This window comes from Sphaeramia orbicularis, chromosome 17 (assembly GCF_902148855.1).
Source record: "Sphaeramia orbicularis chromosome 17, fSphaOr1.1, whole genome shotgun sequence".
Classification (NCBI taxonomy): domain Eukaryota; kingdom Metazoa; phylum Chordata; class Actinopteri; order Kurtiformes; family Apogonidae; genus Sphaeramia; species Sphaeramia orbicularis.
The window spans coordinates 23103417-23126733 of NC_043973.1; the positions used below are offsets into that span (position 1 = coordinate 23103417).

The 23317-nt window shown below is 35.3% G+C and overlaps 2 protein-coding genes across 4 annotated transcripts; both read right to left on the minus strand.

Annotated features, from left to right (window-relative positions):
* Positions 1-469: 469 nt before the first annotated feature.
* LOC115437713 (interleukin-12 subunit alpha-like) lies at positions 470-2634 on the minus strand. The gene is made up of 6 exons (XM_030161032.1): positions 1961-2634; positions 1765-1851; positions 1552-1593; positions 1210-1332; positions 973-1017; positions 470-852 (listed from the first exon to the last, which is right to left on the minus strand). Exons 1-6 carry the CDS (start codon positions 2024-2026, stop codon positions 721-723), a joined length of 495 nt encoding a protein of 164 aa, XP_030016892.1. The 5' UTR covers positions 2027-2634; the 3' UTR covers positions 470-720.
* Positions 2635-4166: 1532 nt separating this feature from the next.
* LOC115437665 (schwannomin-interacting protein 1-like) lies at positions 4167-22932 on the minus strand. Of its 3 annotated transcripts, none has more exons than XM_030160970.1 (8): positions 22690-22932; positions 22115-22547; positions 17341-17465; positions 11021-11138; positions 9506-9712; positions 8146-8269; positions 7014-7107; positions 4167-5368 (listed from the first exon to the last, which is right to left on the minus strand). In XM_030160970.1, the coding sequence occupies exons 2-8, from the start codon at positions 22352-22354 to the stop codon at positions 5317-5319; spliced, it is 960 nt and encodes a 319-aa protein (XP_030016830.1). In that variant the 5' UTR covers positions 22355-22547; positions 22690-22932; the 3' UTR covers positions 4167-5316. The 3 variants fall into 3 exon arrangements, with proteins under 3 accessions (XP_030016830.1, XP_030016831.1, XP_030016832.1); XM_030160971.1 differs by having other exon boundaries at positions 17356-17465; positions 22690-22921; XM_030160972.1 differs by lacking the exons at positions 22115-22547; positions 22690-22932 and adding an exon at positions 19555-19750 and having other exon boundaries at positions 17356-17465.
* Between the last annotated feature and the right edge of the window lie 385 nt (positions 22933-23317).

Consider the following 23317-nt stretch of genomic DNA (forward strand, 5'->3'; position numbering starts at 1 on the left):
GATTTTGGAAGGTGGTGCCAAGTTGTTACAGGAAAATTCAGTCATCTACATTTTCAAAGCTAAGGTTGTCATGGAAGCTTCATAAACAAACCCCAAAATTCAGTGTAAACCTAACTGATTTTCCACGAATGTTTACTTGAAACATTTAGTTTAACCACAATTAAGCAGTTACTTGAAAATCAGGAAACTCCACAAAATGACACTAACAACTATTAAGCTCACTGGTGAAGTCTTCTATGTACCCTTTATCAAAGTGAATATTTTATCCACCAATATAAAACAGTATATTTATAGAAATAAAAAATAACTGAATAAGTGAATGATGACTCTTTTAATGCAGATCATGCAAGAAAAACAATTTATTTGATGATTCTGATACAGAAACAAATGAATGAAATTACAATAAATAGCCCAAAATAAACAGTCCTGAATGAACCAAATAATAGGAATACATAAATAAATAAATAAATAAATAAATAGAAATAAATATAATATGTAAATACACTTTCTTTGAGAAATGTAAGTACTCAAATATATCATTTAAATGTTAAAAAATAACTCATATGGCACAAAATGGCCAATGTTATCAAACAAAAGGTAAAAAAAAAATAAAAAATACAATAAAGTGTTATTTGCCATTACTTGAAGGCTAATCAGGAACAAATGTGTTTCATGTTTCCTCATGGCTTTCTGAAACCTGCTGATCTCTCAATTTAGATTTTAATTAGTGTCTTCACCGGAGTGGATGAATCCTATGGCTCTGTTGATTGTGATGGTTCTGACATGAAAACCCTTCAGTACTTTACACAGACTCAGTCTTTCATCGTAGGTGCTCGGGTGATCTGCAGAAGCCTTTAAAAACAAGAAAAGAGGATTTGTAACTGGACTTAAATCTGATTTTGAAAAATAAACACACATTTAATGCCAGATAGATAGATAGATAGATAGATAGATAGATAGATAGATAGATACCTTTTTTAAGGCTGAGTCTGCAGGCAATGACCATGAGAAACAGTTCTGTTAAGCAAAAAAATTAATTCAATATTTTGGCAAAAATTATTCTTTATGTTCTTAATATAACATTTAATTAAAATCAGTACATTGTTTTCAGTATCTGTAAAATAAGCTCCCATTATGTAAAAATCAATATACTGATAGTATTTATGATAAGAGGTGTGTAAAGAACAAAAACTTGGTCAAAATGAGTACCTCCATCAGTTCTTTGAGGCTCAACAGAACAGTGGGACCAAGGAAACTGTCAGGGTCCGGCTGAGCAGCAAGAAACTGGTAGTAGTAACGTAGATCTTCTCCAATGTTTGTCAGGCACAACTCCTGGACAGCAAGTAAGGAAAGAGGATTATGAAAGACATATAAATTATCAACCAGGTATTGTGTCAATGATTGTATTTATCCTGGTGTGTGTGTGGTTCAAAAGTAAATAATAATAAATAAATACATCATAAATGAACATAAACAAACAAAAAAATCTGGATTTTACAGATAAAAAGTAATGAAAATGGTGTTTGTAAAGGAACACAAAGCCCAACATACCTGACTGAACTGTGATGGAGTGAAACCAGAGCAGGTGGAATCCTGTGGAATAAACTTCCATTTAATTTTAAGTATTAAGAATATTACAACGACGTGTAATATAGATATATAGGTATAAAAATGTATGCATGGAGGAGCATAGCAACAGGTTAGAATATACAGACAAATACACTCCAGAGAATACATTTTGAATTGTAAATGTAAGCTGTTTACCCCTGGTGCACAGACGGATGCTGTATTAGTGTTCATGTTCAGCTCCACATTCTGCTTTGTGCAGTCGATTCCAGTGAACAGTTGATTCTATGTGGAGAAAAAAAAAAGAAAAACATATTAAGTACATTTCACTGACTGGACACATTCAAGTTAAGAGTGTAGAACTCCATCCTTATGCAGGTCTGTGTGGGTCTACCTGTGTCAGTACATCTGTGATGTTCGATAGAAGTGTTTTTGCATAGAAAACACAGGAGTCCGTCATCGGTCCTTTCCCAGTAACTGGCAGAGACTGGCTGACGTCCCACAGGGGACAGAGGAGCAGCAGCAGAGCAGGACTGAAGTCTGGACAATGACAGACAGATGCAGGTCACACTGTAAAGTCTCAACCGCTTTGTTGCATAATGTAGATATGGTCAGTGTAGATAATACTCACGGAGGTTGAAGAGCTGCATCTCGGATCAGACTGTTGTCTCAGATGTTTTGAAGTGACTGACCAAACGCACAGGTCCTTAAGTATTTTATACCCAGTCCAAAAGACAGGGATTTCCCTCATAGTAAAGCAGACTGTTGACACCTAACTGTAAACTGAGTGCACATTGAAGGTTGCGTAATTTCCTTTTTTTTTCTCCCACTCTATATCACTCAATGGCGACATGATGAAACTGGAATTAACATAAACACATACGTGTTGGTTTACATTTTGCTCTAGTGTTGAGGTTTATGTGGAGCTTCACATTGATGACTCGGCTTCAGTGACATTTCCAAAGAGGGAAAAGTGAAAGCATTTTGACATGACATTTTACACTGCAATTCTGTTCTCATTTGTCCACTTCCATGTTAACAATTCTGAATGTATTAGTAGATACAAAGAAAAGATAAGATCTGAAAAATGTTGAGTATGGTACACAGCTGTGGAAAAAAATATTAGAACACCCTTGTTTTCTTCAATTTCTTGTTCATTTTAATGCCTGGGACAACTAAAGGTACATTTATTTGGACAAATATAATGATAACAACAAAAATAGCTCATAAGAGTTTAATCTCAGAGCTGATATCTAGACATTTTCCATGTTTTCTTGATAATAAACAAAATCACTTAAGTTCTTACATCAATATCTATGGCACTGTACTGCCAAAAACAGTTCTTTTAGACCAGGGGTGTCAAACTCATTTTAGTTCAGGGGCCATGTCCTCCCCAATATGATCTCCAGTGGGCCGGACCAGAAATTACCGTAAAATTACATTATGATAATATTTATATCTACATCTTTTCCTTAAAAATCTGAATAACGTGAGCAACTTGAAATGTCTTAAGAAAAAAAGTACAATTTTTAACAATATTCTGCATCAGTTTATCAGTTTATCATCTACATATGTGCATTACAACAAACATTACAATTACAAATACACATAATACTGATAAAATTGCATTTACTTTTCTCAAGACATTTCACATTGTTCATATTTCTTCAGGTTATTCACATTTTTTTTGTAAAAGGATTGTTTATGTAAACATTTTCATGTAATTTTACTTCTTTTTTTTTTACACTTAAACAAAGATAAAATCTGCCGTTTTCATTATTTATAGCTTATTATGACAGTATTTTTCTGATCTGACCCAATTGAGATCTAATTGGTTTATATGTGTATGTGTGGAACCTGAAATAAATGATTTTTACTCTATTGATTGTTAATTTCTTCAGTGGAATTTTTGCATTTCACAAATTCATCCCACGGGCTGGACTGGACCCTTTGGCGGGCTGGATTTGGCCCCCAGGCTGCATGTTTGACACCTGTGTTTTAGACATTCCATGTTTTCTTTTCTGTCACATGATACACACAGGAGTTAGCATTTGATTACATAACCATTGTTTTTGATGACTTTTGATGGTTATATAATTTTTTCCACGACTTTACATCTTTCTCTCAGTTTTATGTTTTTCATTAAATCAAATCATCATCTGAATCTTATTTTTTATTTTTTTTTGTAATGCATTACTTTCACTTTAAAATAATGGAAAAAATACCAGACAGCAAATGATTCAGATTTATTTATTGTTTAATGTGTGTTACGGTAAAATCAAAGCTATTATTTTGGTTTTTGATAATCGATAATAGCTACAATTCAACTGGTTCTTTTTACATATTCATCCTGAGTTGTTCCCCTCTTGCTCTGTCACCTCTACGCTGTTGTGTAAGTGTGAGCAGAAGTGTAAATACATTAACGGCAGAGAAACATGACTGTGGCTTCTTGAAAAACATTGAGACTAATTGTGTGAATGAGAAGCGACTCACACACCTACGCTTCACGTCACACTTCATGAAACTATTTTCCTCATCTTGATGATATTTACCATATTCATCATTCAGAAGAATTGACCGGGAAAAATAAACCTCACACGTAATGCTAACACACTTGAACCATTTATTAGTATTTTTTTTTTTTTTTTTTTTACAACCATCTTACAGTACATTAGTCAACAAAGCATACAATAGAAAAGGAAATTGTAACTTTGTGTGAATGACATTCTTAAAAAGCGAGTGAAAACACAGTTAAACAAAGCCAGACAGCAAGGCATGTCCTTCATCCTTTCCATAAAGTGTCCTATTGTTTACACACAGTGTCCATAAATACTTTAAACAAATAAATTAATATACATCTAGGTTTCATTTTATGAATATATTTACTTTACATTTTTCATTTACCCATTTTTAGCATTAGTAAAACTTAGCAGAACAAAAAAATCACATTGCATATTTTTTATTTTTAGACTGTTTGCCTCCCCTTTTGCCTTTTTCTATCTCTAATAATTTAGAAATAATACTTGAAACACATCTCGTCAGTTATCTACCTGTGTATATTTGGCAAGGAGATATGTGTCTATGTGTTTTTCCTGTATACCTCTAAGCAGGTGGAAACTGTGCAATAGCAGCTACGGAGTAATATTCAATTATGTGTGTCCTGCTGATCTTTGTGAAGCTTCTGCAGCATTTAGACACCACTGTAAAGCTAAGCTGCAAATCTGCACAGATACAGATTGTTTATCATTTTCTGTTGCAACACCTCAGATAATAAATGTTTAATAGTGAATTCTAACAGCGATGACATGGTGGTTTTAAAGTTAGCGTACGTCGATAAATTGATCTGTTCTTTTCGACTAATATGACAACACATAACTTACTGGTTATGGTTTTTCACGGAAACTCAAAAATGTGCATGTGCTCTGTCCAACACACCGACGAACACGTGTAAAATCATCTTTGAGAATCAAGAGGTAAACAAGGGTTACGGGTTGAGTTAAGTCACGATGATTTCCCGTTTGTTCTGTAAAGTAGTTGCTGAGTAGAAGGGAAAAGCCTGCACAAACTCAGCTGTTTCATGATACATAGTGCAATATATTAAACAACCGTGTGTGTGTGTAATACTCAGTGCATTTATTTATTTCTCTAAAGACAGTCAGCACAGATGGAGCTTCATTAGTAACAGTGGTGATGGTCCATGTAGCAGGAGGTTTGATGGCGTGCAGACAGACACATGTGTAGACAGGGGGTTTATTTAGAGATAGATTTCTCTGCGTGGTGTCTCTGATGGGTATGAGCATGCCTGGCACAGAAAAGAGAAGATTCATGTGAGTTAAAGTCAAGCAAGAACAAAGTATGCAAACACACTTTTCATTAACCCTTTCATGCATAGTGGTCACTCCAGTGGACAGTTATTCTCCAGCTGTTCTCTTGTATATTCATGGGTTTTGTTGTTTTAGTTCCATATCTGCCAACACAGTGGACGCTTATGCATCATCCCATACACTGACATTCATACCATTACTGTAACTTTGCTGTTCTTTCATCTAAATCAATTGTTAATTGTTATTAGAGTGTAATTAACAGTTTTTTCCATATTATCTGAGTGAGTAATTACTAGTATTATAGTATGTTAAAATGTGAGAAAAAATCAGATTAGCAGCATTAACCTCCAGAGACCCAGGAAAGTGAAAATTTTAGCTTTTTTTCCATTAAACAATTGTCTTGATTATAAACTACATAATGCAACAGCTGTTTTTTTGGTTTTTTTTTTTTTTTTTTTTTTTCGGATTTTTATTTAGAAATATTGAGAAGATTTCAGCATACATTGAAATTACATTGTGGTCACGTAACAAGTATGTGACCAATGACCAATCTTTCCATTCTCAACATTTCAGTTTTTCTTTTTGTTTTTTTGTTAATAATAAACAAAACAATTGAACAGTGAACAATGGATGTATTGTTACATAAAGAAAACACACACAAAAGACCAAGAGACTTTGACCTCCTCTCTCGAAAGAAAAACAAAAAACAATACAATTCTAGATACATTGTCATTATATTGTCATTTCTTGTACATTTAGGGTTCCAACAGATTGTGTTTGGTAAGTGTAAACAAAAAATATCCACTTTGACCATACATTTGAAAATTTGTTCATTTGTAACCGAAGGGAGAAGGTTAGTCTATCCATCTGGTAAATTTCATTCACAATATCTACCCATTTTTCCAGATTAGGGGGTTCAGGTTGGAGCCAGTGCCTGGTCACAGCCTTTTTGCCACCAGTTATTAAAATTCTATATAAGTAGGCATTGTTCTCTAAAATTTCAGTTTTTCCCCGTAATTAAGGTGGAAAATTCAAAAGGTAAAGTGACATTAAGTATATATTCTATATTTTTGTGTATATCCTTCCAAAATTGTTCTATTTTTGGGCAGTCCCAGAATATGTGCCGCAACAGTTTTTTTTTGTTTTTTTGTTTGTTTGTTCTCCAAGACATTTTTTAAAATTATTTTTATTTATTTATTTTTTTTATGGAATGTCCTTTACAATGGACAGCATTTTTTTTTAAGTGAAAATGTCAAACTTTTGTCCCCTACAGAGGACATAAATGCATTGCTGGGTCTCAGGATGTTAAAAATGCTTTTATTTCATAGTTTTCACACAGTATGTCAATAAATGCATGTTCTTTGCTTAAAAAAATTAAACAAATGGTATTTAGCTGAGTGGACATTTTTGTAGCACCATGGAAAATAGGTTCATAAAAAAAAAAAAAAAAAAATCACATTGTTTTTTTTTCATGCCTAAAGAGGAATAAAAACACTCTGGAAAAAAAATCTTGATTAAGGTTCTCATAATTCATGCATGAAAGGGTTAAAAAAAATAGGCACAATTCAGTCTGGGAGTTTAGGAGTAATGGTAAGAAATAGAAGGGGATTATGGGGGATTTACCTGGTGAGGTCCTCTATATCCACCAGCATGGCGTCCTGCTCCACATGAAGCTCATCCCTCATTAGCAGCAACTGCACAAGCTCCTCATTTAAACCTGTGTTGGATCATAAAATTGATATTCAGATACCATAAAGTAGAATTTGCAAAAAGTGTTTTTAGATTGGTCAGTTGTCAGCTTTTTGCTTTTTGATCTGATTGATTTTTGTCCTGTCTTTAGGCCTACAGCAGGGGTGTCAAACTCATTTTCGTTCAGGGGCCACATTCACCCCAATATGATCCCCAGTGGGCCGGACCAAAAATAATAACATAATAACCTGGAAATAATGACAACTCCAAATTTTGACTTTGTTTTAGTGCAAAAAACCCCCAAAACATTAAATTATGAAAATACTTTAATAAACTATCCAAACAAAAAATATGTGAATAACCTGAAAAAAATGAAATTTCTTAAGAAAAATAAGTGTGATTTTAGCCAGTGAAAAAAGTAAAATCACATTAAGGTAATGTTTACATAAACAACATTTCCTTAAAAATCTCAAAAAACGTGAACAACTTGAAATGTCTTAAGAAAAGCAAGTGCAATTTTAACAATATTCTGCCTCAGTTTATCAGTTTATCATTTACACATGTGCATTACAACTTACATTACAATTACAAATATACAAAACATTTAGTAACAGGTATAATATTGGTAAAATTGCATTTACTTTTCTCAAGACATTTCAGATTGTTCATATTTCTTCAGGTTATTCACATTTTTTGTAAAAGGATTATTTGTTAATATAAACATTTTCATGTAATTTTACTTTTTTTTACACTAAAACAAAGATAAAATCTGCAGTTGTTATTATTTATAGGTTATGATAGTATTTTTCTAGTCTGACCCAACTGAGATCTAATTGGTTTATATATGTACATATGGAACCTGAAATAAAATGATTTTTACACTACTGATTAATATCTTCAGTGTCATTTTTACATTTCACAAATTCATCCCACGGGCCAGATTGGACCCTTTGGCGGGCTGGGTTTGGCCCCCGGGCCGCATGTTTGACACCTGTGGCCTACAGTATGTATTTCACCACCACACATGTCTGTGTCTGTACTGGTGTTTTATGTCTGTTCTACTCACTCTGAATCTGCGAGTGTAAGTCATTTGTGATGACTTGCAGCTGTCCAAGACTCATGTCCCTCATGTCCCCTCGTCTCAGATTCCTCTTCATCAAGCCCTCGCTGATATGGGGTAGATTTGGAAGCTGCATACAGTACACACATAAAACACCTCCAGATTCAATAACACGTTTTATCCAAGTGCAATACGGACACTGAACACATAATAGTGTCAATACCTAGAATGAGGATACATATTTAACATATATCGTCAGTGTGCAATATATTTATGTTTATCATGCTTGTTTTCTGACTGTATATTTGAATATTTTTATACTTTTTCTTTTTATCTATTCGCCTTCCATACTTGTACTCTGCACCACAAAAGAGTTGTCTTTTAAATTTTGTTGAACATATGTATAATGACCAGAGGTGGGTAGTAACGCATTACATTTACTCTGTTACATTTACTTAAGTGACTTTTTACATAAATTCTACTTTTAAGAGTATTTTAATACGACATACTTTTTACTTTTACTTGATTATATTTATGAAGAAGAAACACTACTTCTACTCCATTACAATGGCATACACTCCGCTCATTACTTTTAGTTTTAGTAATTTGTTCATGCACAAACCATTTGTTTTGTTTTGTTAGAAAGACTTCCGCCAAGAACTCACATGACCGTGTTTTACCAATTAAACGGAGCTAGTCTAGCTACGTTTGACTCCATATCAACATGATTAGTACGAGGTATATTTGTAACTAGCTGTAATGTTCCCATATATATTTTATATGTTTTATTTTAACATTTCATTTATTAATTGTTGAATTTAAAAGAACAATAAATATGATGTTACTTAGGAAGTACTCAGTACTCGAGTATTTTTTTCATTAAGTACTTTTTTACTTTTACTTGAGTAATTATTTGGATGACTACTTTTTACTTATACTTGAGTAAGATTTTTCTAAAGTAACAGTACTTTTACTTGAGTGTAATTTTTGGCTACTCTACTCATCTCTGATAATGAGAATAAAAGCATTCTATTCTATTCTTACCAATGTAACTTCAGCTATGTCTGCAAATGTCCCCTCTCTAGTAACCGTGGAACAAATTTGAGACTCTTTTGTTTATTAGTTTCAGGGGTTTTTTGTCTTGGTCACACACTTTTCAGGCCATGCAAGTCCCTCATGTAATCTTTATTGTGTTGCATTTACTGTAAATGACACTTACAGTGATTCATTTTTATATGTTATTTTCCCTTAACATATTATTTAGTAACGACTTCATTACCGAATCATCTCTAAAAATACATCCAAGGACAAGAAATAACACACACAGAATTCCCCTAATCCCTCTTGAATGCTCCCTCTGACTGACCAGGTCAGCTACCGGTGAACGTCTGTGAAACTGGATTTGCCGCTCCACCTCCACCTGCATACGGGCCATGGGTCGAGCCAGAGCCAACGCCACCCGGGCCTCCTCCTGGAGCCTTCGTTGCACCCGCCAGAACCCCCCACAGTCATCTAACGGGTCTGAGTCTTCCTCTCCTGTGTCCCGGTCGGATAACGATGAGCTCTGTTTACTCTGGAGAATCATTAAGGGAAAACCTTTAATTATCTCACTGTTATTGTGGATGTGAGCAGTTTTTAACCCTTTAACCCTTGCTGTGTCTGTGGTGAGCGTTCTGAATGTGATGAGGTATTAGGATCATTTTGCTTTGTGTGCGTGTTTGTTTTTTTGTTAGCAAGATAACTCAAAAAGTTATGGACAGATTTTCATGAAATTTTCAGGAAATGTTGATACTAGGGCAAGGAAGAAATGATTAAATTTTGGTGGTGACTGAGGGGGGGGCAGATCTGTCTTGGCAGAGGTCTGCGCTCTCTGAGTGCTTTTCTAGTTTTAAATATTCCTCAAAATTCAACCGTTTCCTCCATAGGAAAAAATTCTATATGTGCTGATAGAATAGACCTTGTGTTTACCATGGACACCTGAGCATGCTCAGTACATGCCCCACCACCTGTAGAATGGGGGGCAAAACAGAAGAGTGACTGAAACTGATTCACCATAAAAATAGACTGTTTGGGCTTTTTTAAACACAGTTTTCCTTGGTTTTTGTTTTTTTTTTTACTATTTGCAGTATTGTCATGCATTTCATTTATTTATTTATTTGTTATTTATTTATTTATTTCCTCTGCCAAGCAGTGGGATTTTTAACAGGGTTTGTTTGTTTGTTTGTTTGTTTGTTTGTTTGTTTGTTTGTTTGTTTGTTTGTTTGTGAGATAACTCAAAAAGTTATGGATGGATTTTCATGAAATTTTCAGGAAATGTTGATACTGGCACAAGGAAGAAATGATTAAATTTTGGTGGTGATTAGGGGGAGGGGGGCTGCTCTGCCTTGGCAGAGGTCTGCACTGTCTGAGTGCTTTTCTAGTTTCTTTATTTGTTTATTTATTTATTACTTTTTTTTACTGTTTTTTACTGAGTTTTGACCTTGTAACTGCTATTTGGAATTCAACAGGTGCCAAAAAGCAACTGGACTAGTTTAGAAAAAAAGGGCCCCAAACAACAGTTCATGTTAATCATCCTAAATTCGTTATTTATGTACATATTGAGGGCCTTATTTGGTAAAAACCTGTAAAACTCCAATTCCTCTCTTTGGGTTTTTTTGTTTTTCCACCCTGTTTTGACACCTAAAAGACACAGTAAAGGAAAACCACTGAAGACACGGAACACAAGTACATACTCACAGCAGCTTTTATGACACTGAAACAGATGCAAATCCCAAGCAGTTTAATTGAAATCATGTCTCAGGGGTTAAAGGGTTAAAAAGAGTGATGAGATGATAAATAATCATATAAAGGACATGACACGTGGACAGAAAAGTGTTCATACCACAGGTGACAGGGGAGTGTCCAGACTGGTCTCTGTCCTACTGTCCTCTGCATCGCTGTCTTTGTCACTGCTGCTGTCATTTACAAAACACACCTGCAGGTTCACACTACTCTGCAGCCTGAGAGAAAAAAAACACAGGAACATGAAAGAAACAGTGAAAAAGTCTCCAAGTCACAATGAAACATGAAAAATTAACAGGAAGCAGTCACATGACTCAAAAAAAAAATACAAACCACAGGTACATTTATGGGCAATTCAGGAAAACTTAGTAATGTTTGTATACATTGTTCAGGGTGATCACTGACTACAAACAATGAGGAACATGTGTTTACATATGTGCCAGATTTACTTTGGTATCAGTGCAGCTGTTTCTTAGAAAGAGACCAATGAGTGGCAGCATTTCAAGGCAAGGCTCCAAAGATTTAGATGGTAAATGGACTGCACTTATCTAGCACATTTTCTACCCCTTCATGGTGTCCAAAGCGCTTTACAAAGCCTCACATTCACCCCTTCACGCACACACTCATACACCAGTGGCCAGATAGATAACTTTATTGTCTGTTCCAAGTAAATACAGAAATTCCTCTTTTGTCACGGCTGTAAAACAAAGTTTACAAAAACCACAGTCATGCATTAAAAACACCCCCATACATCAAAAACACAGTACAACAGAAAAAAGCAAGTAAAACAGAAAAAATCTAAAGAGACTTAAAACTCAGGGCAGTCTATTGTTTGTTGATGAGAGCAGCTATTGCAGAGAGGATGACTGTTTTTTCTGTAGATGTTTTCCCTGGTCAGTGGGGTTCTGTAGTGCCTGCCTGTGGTGGAGGGGATGGGAGGGGTCCTCAGTGATGAAAATGGCTTTCCTTATCACTAAGCGTCTATACTAAAAATATCTTCAGGCACTTCTAAATTTCTCAGTTTAATACTAGCACCCCTGGAGTAATTAGTAGTATTTTTTTAATTAGTTCTTCTTTTGTTAATGTTTTAATATTAATTAGGCTTTATAAAAAAGAATTATGAGAATTATATTATTGTGTATGTAATTTAGTATAAGATGCTATGGTTTACAATCACTCACCAATAAAAACAGATATCAATCAAAATGCGATAAAAACTGTACCAAAATAATACATACATACATACATACATACATACATACAATACTATATAGATCAGTGTTTTTCAACCTTGGGGTCAGGACCCCATGTGGGGTCGCCTGGAATTCAACTGGGGTGGCCTGAAAATTAAATTTAATTAATTTAAATTTAATTAATTAAAGAAAATTAATTTTTGATTAAAAAAAAATACTAACAAAAAAATATGTTTTAATAATTATATATATATATATATATATATATATATATATATATATATATATATATATATATATATATATATATATATATATATATATATATATATATATATATGTGTGTGTGTGTGTGTGTGTGTGTGTGTATATATATATATATATATATATATATATATATATATATGTGTATATATATATATATATATATATATATATATATATATATATATATATATGTCATGATAATTAAAACACCACACACTTTTCCTAATACAAATTTAAAAAGCTGCTTTAAATACATTATATAGCCTAAATGTCATCTAAAATTGATGTTTATTTGCAACATAGTATAACAAAATATTACATGATCAAAAACAAATTTATTCTAGCAAAAAAAAATGTTTTGAATGTCTGGGGTCGCCACAAATTTGTGATGTTAAAATGGGGTCACGAACCAAAAAAGGTTGGGAACCACTGATATAGATAGTTATTGTAAGTAGTTGTTGTTGTTGGCATTATCACTTGTTATATAAATAATAATTCTAAGAATTCTATCATTGTGTATGTAATTTAGTTTAAAATAGGATGCTACTGCTCACAATCACTAACCAATAAAATTAGACAATAAAAACACAATAAAAATAGTATTTAAAAACATATAAAGTATATATATATATATATATATATATATATATATATATTTTAAAAAAAATTCTTATTATTATTATTATTATTCTTACTCTTATTATTAACAACAACAATAATAATATCATCATTATCAACAGAGAAGTTTTAATGGTTCAGGGGACAAAATGACCTAAATCTTGTATTGTACAATAAAAGGTTATATATTGAAAAATACTAATGTACAGACCCAGTGAAATGAATGATTTAGCAGAGGGTTGATCTGAGAACCACCCCCTGTTCATCAGACACACAGAGATAAAGGGCTGGGGGTGAATTTTTAAGTGATGTTGCTAATATCACATCATATCCTGTGACTAATAATAAATGCCACAGAGAAAACATGAATTGCTCCACAGCAGCTACACAGAAGACATGAATACCTCAACCTCATTCTTTCCTAAAACTCAAAACCCACAGCATTCCAGAAGATGATGCTCAGACTGAAAGAACCTAACGATCCAAAGAAGCCTGACGAGAACAATAAATACAATGCAATATCTCAAACTGGACAAGGAATGGAATTTCCAGCCCAGACTAAACTCCAGAGGGTGCACCTTTACCCCTACACACGGTCACATGACTGTATTCTGTCCAGTCACAAACACTGACTTAAATTAGGTTTTACTTCTTCTTTCAGAAGTATGTAGACCACACACATAGCAGACTTCCTCAAACAGTGGCCAATAGCAGATGGATGGCCCCGTTCTGCAATAAAAACACCCCCTCCAATGAGAAAGTTAAAGTTCACAAGCATTACTGGAGGTCAGAGCTGTCATGAAAAGAAAGCAGAGCAGTATTCAGGGCAGCAGCTTTGGTAAACCAGACAGCATTATGATGTAATGCACCTCTTTACTCACCGTGTGAATTTGTATACATAGGTGTGTCCCTGAAAGCCCCAAAAAATATGCTACTGATATGAAATGCCACACTATCAAAGACTATTTCCTTTTCATTATGATAATAAAAAGGATATGATGCACAAAATGAAGGTGCAATGTAGAACTGAAATAAGAAAACAAAAGAAATGTAAAAAAAAAAAATAAAAAAAAAAATAAATAAATAAATTAATAAATAATAATAATAATAATAATAATAATAATAATAATAATAATAATAATAATAATACCCTTTTTTGGGGCTATTTTTGGGGAAGTTAAACACACATGCACAGACACATTACACTCTGTCACATCCATATCAACACATCTGTCATTTCATTTACAGAGAAACAGCTCACATAATGAACACTGGGTAAAAAGTATGTATTTACTCATAGGCCAAACATGAGGAAAATCCCAGAAAATATGGTCTAGAAATTCAAAGATTTTGTTCTAGAATGAACGGCGTATAGAACAGAATGTGTAGTTTAATGGTCACAACAGCAAAATATGTGGTTTTAATATATTTAATGTTTAATGCTGATGTAAGCTGTTATTGTTCTTACTATGAACTTATTATAAATGGAAATACAGTTGAAATTTTAAAATGTAGGTAAAAGCACATCTGTGCCAAATTGTACCCCATTTATAAAATCATAGGCCAAATTAAATCAATCAATCAATCAATCAAAAATATCTCTCCTGTGGCACAAGGGTTAACTGTTTTACAAATGTGAGATTTGGCATTTCAGCCTTTTTCATATTTAACTTCAAAAGCTCTTATTTCCTCTTTCCTCAGATATTGTCTGTCTCACAAACCCGGGCATCGAGTCAGTTTCTGTCTCAGCGACTCATCATGTAGCGGTTAACCACTGCGCCACCTCTGCTGTGCGTACATGTTCCGTATTCACACTGTTTTTCTGCTGCTGATAATAAATAGAGTGATTCATTCTAATGTCAAGTCCCTGGGACTGCTTGAAAAGAATTTTGAAGATTTCTGGGAAAGCTTTCACTTTCTTTTTGCATATCTGTCTGTTATGTGACTCACTTGTTTGTTGCTTCGTCATGCACAGACAGACAGACAGACTCATACACTTACTCAGCCCTTACATTTACTCAACCCTGCTCTATTACTCTACACTTGATGTCACACTACTTGAGTCAGTACTTTTAAATAGACTTCCATAAAGGTCCTACTGTCAGTTGACCCCAATAACTCAGTCCACTCAGACATTTTATCTTCCTTATCTGTGTGCTCTGAATTTACAATTCTCTGTTAGACATTACACTGACTGTCTAAATAGCTCCCTCCCATGAATAGCTCCCTCTTCTGGAAATTAAATCAAACAACTGCTTCGACTCAGCAATTTAGAGACTGGAAAATATTAATCAAAAGACCATCATGTTACGTTAATGCGACACAACGTCTGGCCATAAAATATCTTCAAACACAGTAACAAGAAGCCTAATAAACTATTGATACTGACTGGTTGGTTTTCTGTTTAGTGGACAAGAATGTTAATACGTTTTGCCTTTATTAACCCATAAAGACCCAGTGTTACTTTTGAGTCAGTTCCAAAATATTTTGTTATCTGTATTTAACTTTTCTTAAGTGATTTTTCACAATTTATTATGACAGAATCCTCTAAATCAGTGTTTTTCAACCTTGGGGTTGCGGCCCCACATGGGGTAGCCTGGAATTCATATGGGGTTGCCTGAAATTTCTAGTAACTGATAACAAAAAATCAATGGCCAGAATACAAAACCTCCCATCTGAAAAAATCACTTTTTCCAGGAAACGAAAAAAAAAACTTTTAGTTTTATTATAGTATTGTCTTTGTTAAAGATATCCAAGCATATTCTACTGTTCTCAGACTCTCCTTCTATATTATGTGTTAACAAGACATACTAGGTATACTAGGTTTAATGTGAAAACTCAAAATCTAAAAATTTGCAGATAGGAGGTTTTGTTTTGTGACCATCGAAATGTCAATAAATTACTAATAAAAATATTTTTTAATGATTCAATATATATTTCATTATAATTAAAACACCACACATTTTTCCTAATAAAAATCATGTCCAAGTAAAATGCAGGATATAACATCTGAGAGGGCATATCTTGATTGACCCGATCATGTAATCGCATGCGTTACAACTGTAGAGGAAGTTACATGTATTCTATATATGTTTGCATGCATTCTATTTGTCACATAGGCTTTTACATCTATTCCCTTTGTCTTCACATAGACCACATAAGAGTGGATGACTTTCTTTGTAGTTTATGACACCTGTAAATTCTTAACCTTTTATGACCTTACTTATCTGTTGTGTTTAGGCCACAGACCAGTGTGACACTTGGGGGGAGGATAAAATTGAGATCTCACAGACTCTCAGAGAGGCCTTATCTCTGAGTTCTGGGTCCCTCTGGCTCTGGTATAAGACACAGAAACTCAGATGATTCTTGGGACTCTCAGACAGACAGCCTCAGCCTCTTTCTGATCTGTACCCCTTTATTGGAGCTCCAATAAAGTTTCTTCCTTGAAGACACTGATCGCTTGAACTGACCCTTCTTTATTTTAGACGAATTAGTAGAGTATTATTTTTTCCATAACACTACGCTTCAACCTGCCTGGACACAGTCGAAACTGGACCAAACAGAGAATGGAAAGATTTCTTCGCCTGCCTGGCCCTGCTAAGACATCTCCAAGGGAAAAATGTCTCCTTTTTAAATGTCAAGGGTCACCAGAAATTTTTGACATTAAAATGGGGTCATGAGCCAAAAAAGGTTGTGAACCACTGTATATATATATATGTCTATATTTTGTGTTTTTTCAGTGAACATCAGGTATTTTTTCTCTATTTAATTCACTGATCATGTAGATATTCATAAAAGCTCAGATTAAAGTTGAGGGTTATATCAAAAACAGAGAAAACTGAAGACAAATTGACTTTTTCAGCAAACTATATCATTAACTGAACATAAAACAAGTGTCTCCATCCATTGTCATTGATCAAACTCCATGGGTTTTACTGGTGAATCAATGCTGGAAAAGATGACGGTGTTTCTATGTTCACTAATTAGCCTCTGTCATCTTTTTATGACCATCACATTTGACCAATTTGAACAATCAAACTGTATTTTAAACCAATTACTTACATGTATTGATAGGATCAATAGTTCAGAAGTTATTAAGCATTTTAGATCAGTAGATGGTTTTGGTCGTAGGTGGCAGTTTGGGTCTTTATGGGTTAAGTTTTATTTCATTATAAAACCTTGAGATGCAGCCACGTTTCACATTACATCATTAACTAAAACATGATTCAATTCATTATTCATTATAAAGCATATTTCCAAAGATCTGAAGTCAAACAGAAGATTATTATTGCTAGCCTTCATAAGGTTGGATTGACCAAACATAGCATATTCATACACATACTCATTGCAAACCCACCGGGAGGATGGGCCGTTCTTGCTGCAGCTGGTGTAGATGACTGGCTCGTCGTCATAGAAACTGCCAAGGGCAAGTTTCTGCCTGATGGACTCTCGCTCATTCCTCTGGGCCTGTCAGAACACAAGAAAAACACATAAATATAAATCATTTTAATAAAACTCCTGCTGGTGCGGTGCCACCTCTGCTTGATTGACCAAGTAAAAGCATTGGTTATTCATTTTACAAGCTATAAATACCCGTACCAAAATAGCAATAGCAGTTGAGAGGAGGAGGATCAAAGCAATGAATTAAAAAAAGAAATGAGGGGAGACAAAAATAGATTATGCAAAGAGAGGTAGATGGCAAGATTAGAGTAATTATTACTCCAATGTAATTTAATGATATCCCTCAGTAATATCATTTCCAGCTTCACAAATGACAGTCATTGTAAATTCATAGATATATTTCATATCATTATGGATTAATTGTCTGTCTTCTGTCACTCCTGCCATTTCTGCCATAACACATCATGTTTATGTTTATGTTTATGTTTACGCATTTGGCAGACGCTTTTTTCCAAAGCGACTTACAGGGGAAAACCAATTAAATCACTCAATCAATCAAATTTTATTTATATAGCGCCAGATCACAAGAAAGTTATCTCTTGACATTTTATATATAGAGTTGGTCAAAACCAGACTCTAAGTCAATTTACAGAAACCCAACAGAATCCTCCAGGAGCAAACACTTGTGACTGGTGACAGTGGCGAGGAAAAACTTCCCTTTAACAGGCAGAAACCTCGAGCAGACCCAGACTCCTGGAGGATGGCCGTCTGCCTTGACCAGTTGGGGTTAAAGAGAGAGAGTAGAGAAGGGGAAAAAGAGAGAGCGATAGAGATAGGGACTGGGGGAGAGGGGGAGAAGGGGAGAAGGGGGGAGTAGGGGGAGACACATGGAGGCGGTTGAGGATAAGTGAGTGGTGATGATGAGGGCAGGGAAGAGGCCGGACCACCGCAGCAGGTCCAGAGATAATCGTGAAAGAATCTGTGATAATCCTGGGAAAAACCTTATTAGAATATTTAAAATGGAATGTTTGAAAGTGCTAGGACAGGAGGTGCTCTCGGATCAATCATGTTTAAATAGTCATTGTTAAAATTTTTAGGCCTCCAAATGCAGAAATAAGCCATTAAAATAAAAAGTGAAGTGCAATTTTTAAAACGATTAAAATAACAGATTCAGGTGCTCCAGTTTCAGACACAGGGAAACTGAAAATGTTATATTTATCCATGTGTGGCAACTACCTTTCCCCCAAAAACATCAACATACTACCATGAAGACACACCAAATTTGTCCCCACAAATGTACACAACTCTAAAAGCATATTATTATTTTTTAACTAAAACACAATTAACTGCTTAAAATGTTTTAACCGGTGTAGGGACATGAGATAGAGTAAAAAGATAGATGAAATGCCATATCATCCGCCTCCTCTGGATGATTCAGAGTGCAACGTCATTCTGAGCTGATGTCTATATTTGTAGACTGTGCTGTTTATTCCTATTAGGTAAGAACACTGTTTATACTTAATTTCTCATCCTCTATTAGATTGATTTTTTTATCCCTTTACCTCCCTTTATACCCATCTTGAGTTATATTTATATTACCAGACTAAGCGTTAAGCCTTAGTTCTCATATGGGTCAGATTTGTCTCTAAATACAGTGGAAACCAGACCAACACACACACCCATAGTGTCTTGTTTTATGACGCATCTTTAGACGACTCTGATGTAACAGCATAAATCACAGTTGATTGCCTTCTCTGTCCCAGCTAATGCTTTTCCTACTGTTCATCCAAATCAGACGACCGGATGTCCCCCCTTTCTATCACACACAGCCTGCCAGCGGAAAGCATGAAGTGTAGCTAAAGCACCTTATAGTCTCATTTGTATCTTAAAACTCCACAGATATTATATAAATGTATGGATGGAATTAATTAAAAGTTTACTGAAGGCATGTGAAAAAACATGGATAAGCAAGTCATCATCACATATGAACACACCCACACCTCTTCCCATCACACAGCCATTCATCCAGTATGGCTGATCTTTATCTACAGCAGCATACACATGATGGATATCTATCACATGAAGCTGTAAATACTCTCCCATCTGCTACATTTTAGAATTAGACACCAACAACTAAAAACATATATCCACACACCTGGTAAACGCGTTTCTCCTGGTGCACCATCCTTCAGCGCATCGTACTGAACAGCTGCCCTGCCCTTCTCTACACTGCAGTAAAGCTAGACCCAGGAGACCCTCTCATATACCGCAGCTCCGTGCAGGAAAGAGAGAGAGAGGAGGGGTGGGAGGGTGGAGAGAGCGTGGATGGAGGCAGGAGGGAGGGGGCAGAAGCAGCAGACGAGAAGAAGGGGAACGTAGGAGATGGAGAGGAAAGAGTGGGAATAGACGGAAGCAGAGGAGGGAGGGTGGGAGGCGGAGATGATGTGGAGCAGAGCTGCTCAGTGCTGCCACTGGTTCACTCCCTGGATCTGTTATCTGGTCCTCCATCTTCCTCATTTGCTTTCCTTCTATCACACTCACCTATTCATTCTCCCTCTATTAGTAGGAAAGGCTCAAAGAAAATCTTCCCTGAAAGGAGGAGGCAAACAAATAGATTTACAGGACTAGAGGTGGATGATCGGACTAAAACGAGATGAATCATGTGCTGGACAACAAGGCCAGGCTAAGCATAGTCTGATAAATGAGACTGCAACACTGCAAAACAAAACCATTAAAACTGCTGCAGCTGATCCAAAAGAGGTCCTTGGATCAATGTCAATACTTTTGAGTAACACTGACACAGAGTCTGCATCTGGTCATTGGCCCAAATCGCAGCAGAATCCATTTGTTTGGTTTCCTGAAGGAAGCTCCTGTTGCCTCATTCCACATCAAAGATTCAAGTGTGATGAGGCGTGAGAGAGACGAGAAACCTCAGGGTGCATGTGCCCACACATGCGTACAGAAACACAAAAATACACGACTACAAATAGACTCATTCCCACAGAGCTGTGTAACAAAGGTGACTAAAGATAAGATCACTAGTTATCCTCCATCAACATCAGAGGCCCCATGTATACTCTCAGCCTCTATATGTATAAACATATAGATGAGAAGGCCCTTTATTGTCATTATACTGAATGTACAAGATTGGAGAGTAGATTGTATACTATATGATAAATACTGTACATGCCAACACATTTTTATGGTTAATTGGGGATTTCTGACTTCAGTCTATTTTTTAGAATTATTTTATTGGAAATCTTTAACTTGTTCAGTCTCACACTGTCTTTTGTGGTAAACCCTTTCATGCATACTGGTCACTACAGTGGACATTTATTCAAAGCTCTTCTCTTGTATATTTATGGATTTTGTTGTTTTAGTTCCATATCAGCCGACACGCTTATGCATCATCCAATACACTGCAATTCAGAACCATTACTGTAACTTTGCTGTTCTATATATACCTGATCTGCACTAACATGTTTGAGTGTTGAAGGAGTGGGATTAAATAAATTATACTTCCTCCTAGGGATGTCCGATATTGGCTTTTTTGCCAAAAACCGATATGCCGATATTGTCCAACGCTTAATTTCCGATTCTGATATCTACTGATACCACTGCCGATATATGTGGGATATTAAACTAATTTTAGGTAACATCACATATCTCCTGTCATGGAATTAACACATCATGCCTAATTTTATTGTGATGCCCCATTGGATGCATTCTCAAATGCAACAAGGCTTTCAAAATGTAAACACTGTCTGTGCAAAGAATACATACTTCAACTTAAGTTGTGGAAAAAATGCCATGTTTATTGATTTTCTCTCCCTCCATGAGTCTATTACAGTGTGGCAACTCTACTGTACAATTTTGAAAACTGCACATTTCTTTCAGCTACAAACAATGCTTCATTTACGCGTCAGTAAATGCCGTCAGTGAAATCAAGGCATTATTTTATCAGTTTTAATGATAGGCAAAAAAAACGATAATGATATTCACCGATATTACATTTTTATGCCAATATCGGGCCGATAAAATCGGTGGGCCGATATTATCAGACATCCCTACTTCCTCCCACTCCTTTTCGAATGTGCAAATGAAGTTGTGTATATGTTTAAGTTTTGTTTTTGTTTTTTGTTTTCTTCCATGACCTCTTACTACCTGTTTTATTTCTCAAGACTAAGATTACTTTGTCTTATTGCATATTCGAAATAAACTAAAAAAAAAAAAAATCAATTGCTTGTTATTGTTACTCAACTGCAAATAACTGTTTTTTTTAACAAAAAAGTTTTTTTTTTTTTTTTTGCATATTATCTCCATGAAGTGAGTCATGACTAGTATTAGAGTATGTTAAAATGTGAGAAAACAGCAGATTAGCAGCATTAAAAATGTTTTTATTTCATAGTTTTCACACGATATATCTGTAAATCCATGTTTCTTTGCTTTAAAAATTAAACGCATGGTGTCAAGCTGACATTTTTGGAACTCTGTGAAAAATAGGTTCCTAAGAAAATTTTCAGTCACATTGTTTTTTTCATGCCTAAAGAGGAATAAAAACACTCAGGAAATAAATGCTGGTTAAGGTTCTCATAATTCATGCATGAAAGGGTTAAGACGTACTGTGGACTTGTGGATTTGTCAGAACAAATATACTGTGGGAGAGTCTGGTACAGGTGTTTCTCAGACAACGAGGGAGAAATACAATCACTCACAGAGATGCTGGACAGCCTTGTTCGCCCTCCACTGTAACAGTCCTCTGTCTGTGGTGCAAAAATATCCTGGAGCTCTTCGGCCCAACTGCGGCTGTTTACCATGCCGCCTCTTCCCCCCCTCTGGTGCTGAATGTCACAGTTGTCATCGTCTCCACAGTCTACCCACCAGTGGCCTGTTATTGCATTTCTTATGTACACTTCTCCCTCCTCTTCATCCATGTCCACATCACAGTCCTCCATAAAGATAAACTGTGTGGAGTGGGTGGAGCAAATGTCACAATTGAGGGAGGAGCCAAGAGAAGTGAATATGGCCAAGAGAAGATACTGAAGATAATCAGATAATGGAGCCAAACCTTTGACCGAAATCAGACGATTGAACGCTGGTTGTATCACATTCTCCCATTTCCATAGTGTCTTGCTGCTTTGTGTAATCCTATAGATAAAATAAAATTAGAACATTTAAAACATGACCCATCTGGATACTTCTGTCATTCTGTTGCAGAAGGCATGGCCTCATATAATACATTCCAAAAACATACAGCAAAAGCAACTCTTAACATACTTGAAACACTTACCTTCATTGTAGACACAAGACGTATAAACAAAGCTTAAACCAATGTAAAGACAAGCACAGAGCCCGAAAGACCGCGATGATCTCACATACTGGACTGATTTAGGCTATATAATGGTCCCAGATGATGGATGTTGGATATTTAATCCTTTGTAGAAGAGTTCTTTTGAATGCCAGTACCTTAGAAAATCCAGCCAGTGCTACATGTAGAACCCTACTGACTGAAAGGAAAAAACCACAGGCGCATATCCCTGCTTTCGGAGACCAGCATCTTTGTCACGTGTGGCTTAGTTGCAGTGATGTGTGAAGATTTGTGTATGTGTGTCATCATCACGGGGCGCCCAGAGGAAAGAGCACCGAGTGGAAGTATACAAGAACAGACAGAATGGGGTGTCTATGTGTAAGAGGCGATAGGGAATGAAGGGATTGCACTAAGGTTATAATAGTTTTAGATTTTTCATTATAGTTTAGTTTTATTTAGTTTTGACTTTTTTTCTCTAATTCAGTTAGTTTTCATTCATTTTTAGAGCAGGATTGCTTGCTTTTATTAGTTTTTGTTATTTTCTAAATGCTTAGTTTTAGTATTAGTTTCAGTTTTTTCGAATCTTTTCTCTTCTTCGCCGTCATATTCA

What these genes read in the sequence shown, in the direction of transcription:
- LOC115437665 (XM_030160970.1), bottom strand. Translation starts at nt 22,354, where the DNA reads ATGGAGGACTGTGATGTGGACATGGATGAAGAGGAGGGAGAAGTGTAC. An exon ending in CAAGGCTGTCCAGCATCTCT is followed by an intron (nt 17,466 to 22,114) that starts GTGAGTGATTGT and finishes GTGTTCTGACAG; the next exon opens with GCCCAGAGGAATGAGCGAGA. An exon ending in ACACTCCCCTGTCACCTGTG is followed by an intron (nt 9,713 to 11,020) that starts GTATGAACACTT and finishes ATGATTCTCCAG; the next exon opens with AGTAAACAGAGCTCATCGTT.
- LOC115437713 (XM_030161032.1), bottom strand. Translation starts at nt 2,026, where the DNA reads ATGACGGACTCCTGTGTTTTCTATGCAAAAACACTTCTATCGAACATC. An exon ending in TCACAGATGTACTGACACAG is followed by an intron (nt 1,852 to 1,960) that starts GTAGACCCACAC and finishes TTCTCCACATAG; the next exon opens with AATCAACTGTTCACTGGAAT. An exon ending in CAGACTCAGCCTTAAAAAAG is followed by an intron (nt 853 to 972) that starts GTATCTATCTAT and finishes TTGTTTTTAAAG; the next exon opens with GCTTCTGCAGATCACCCGAG.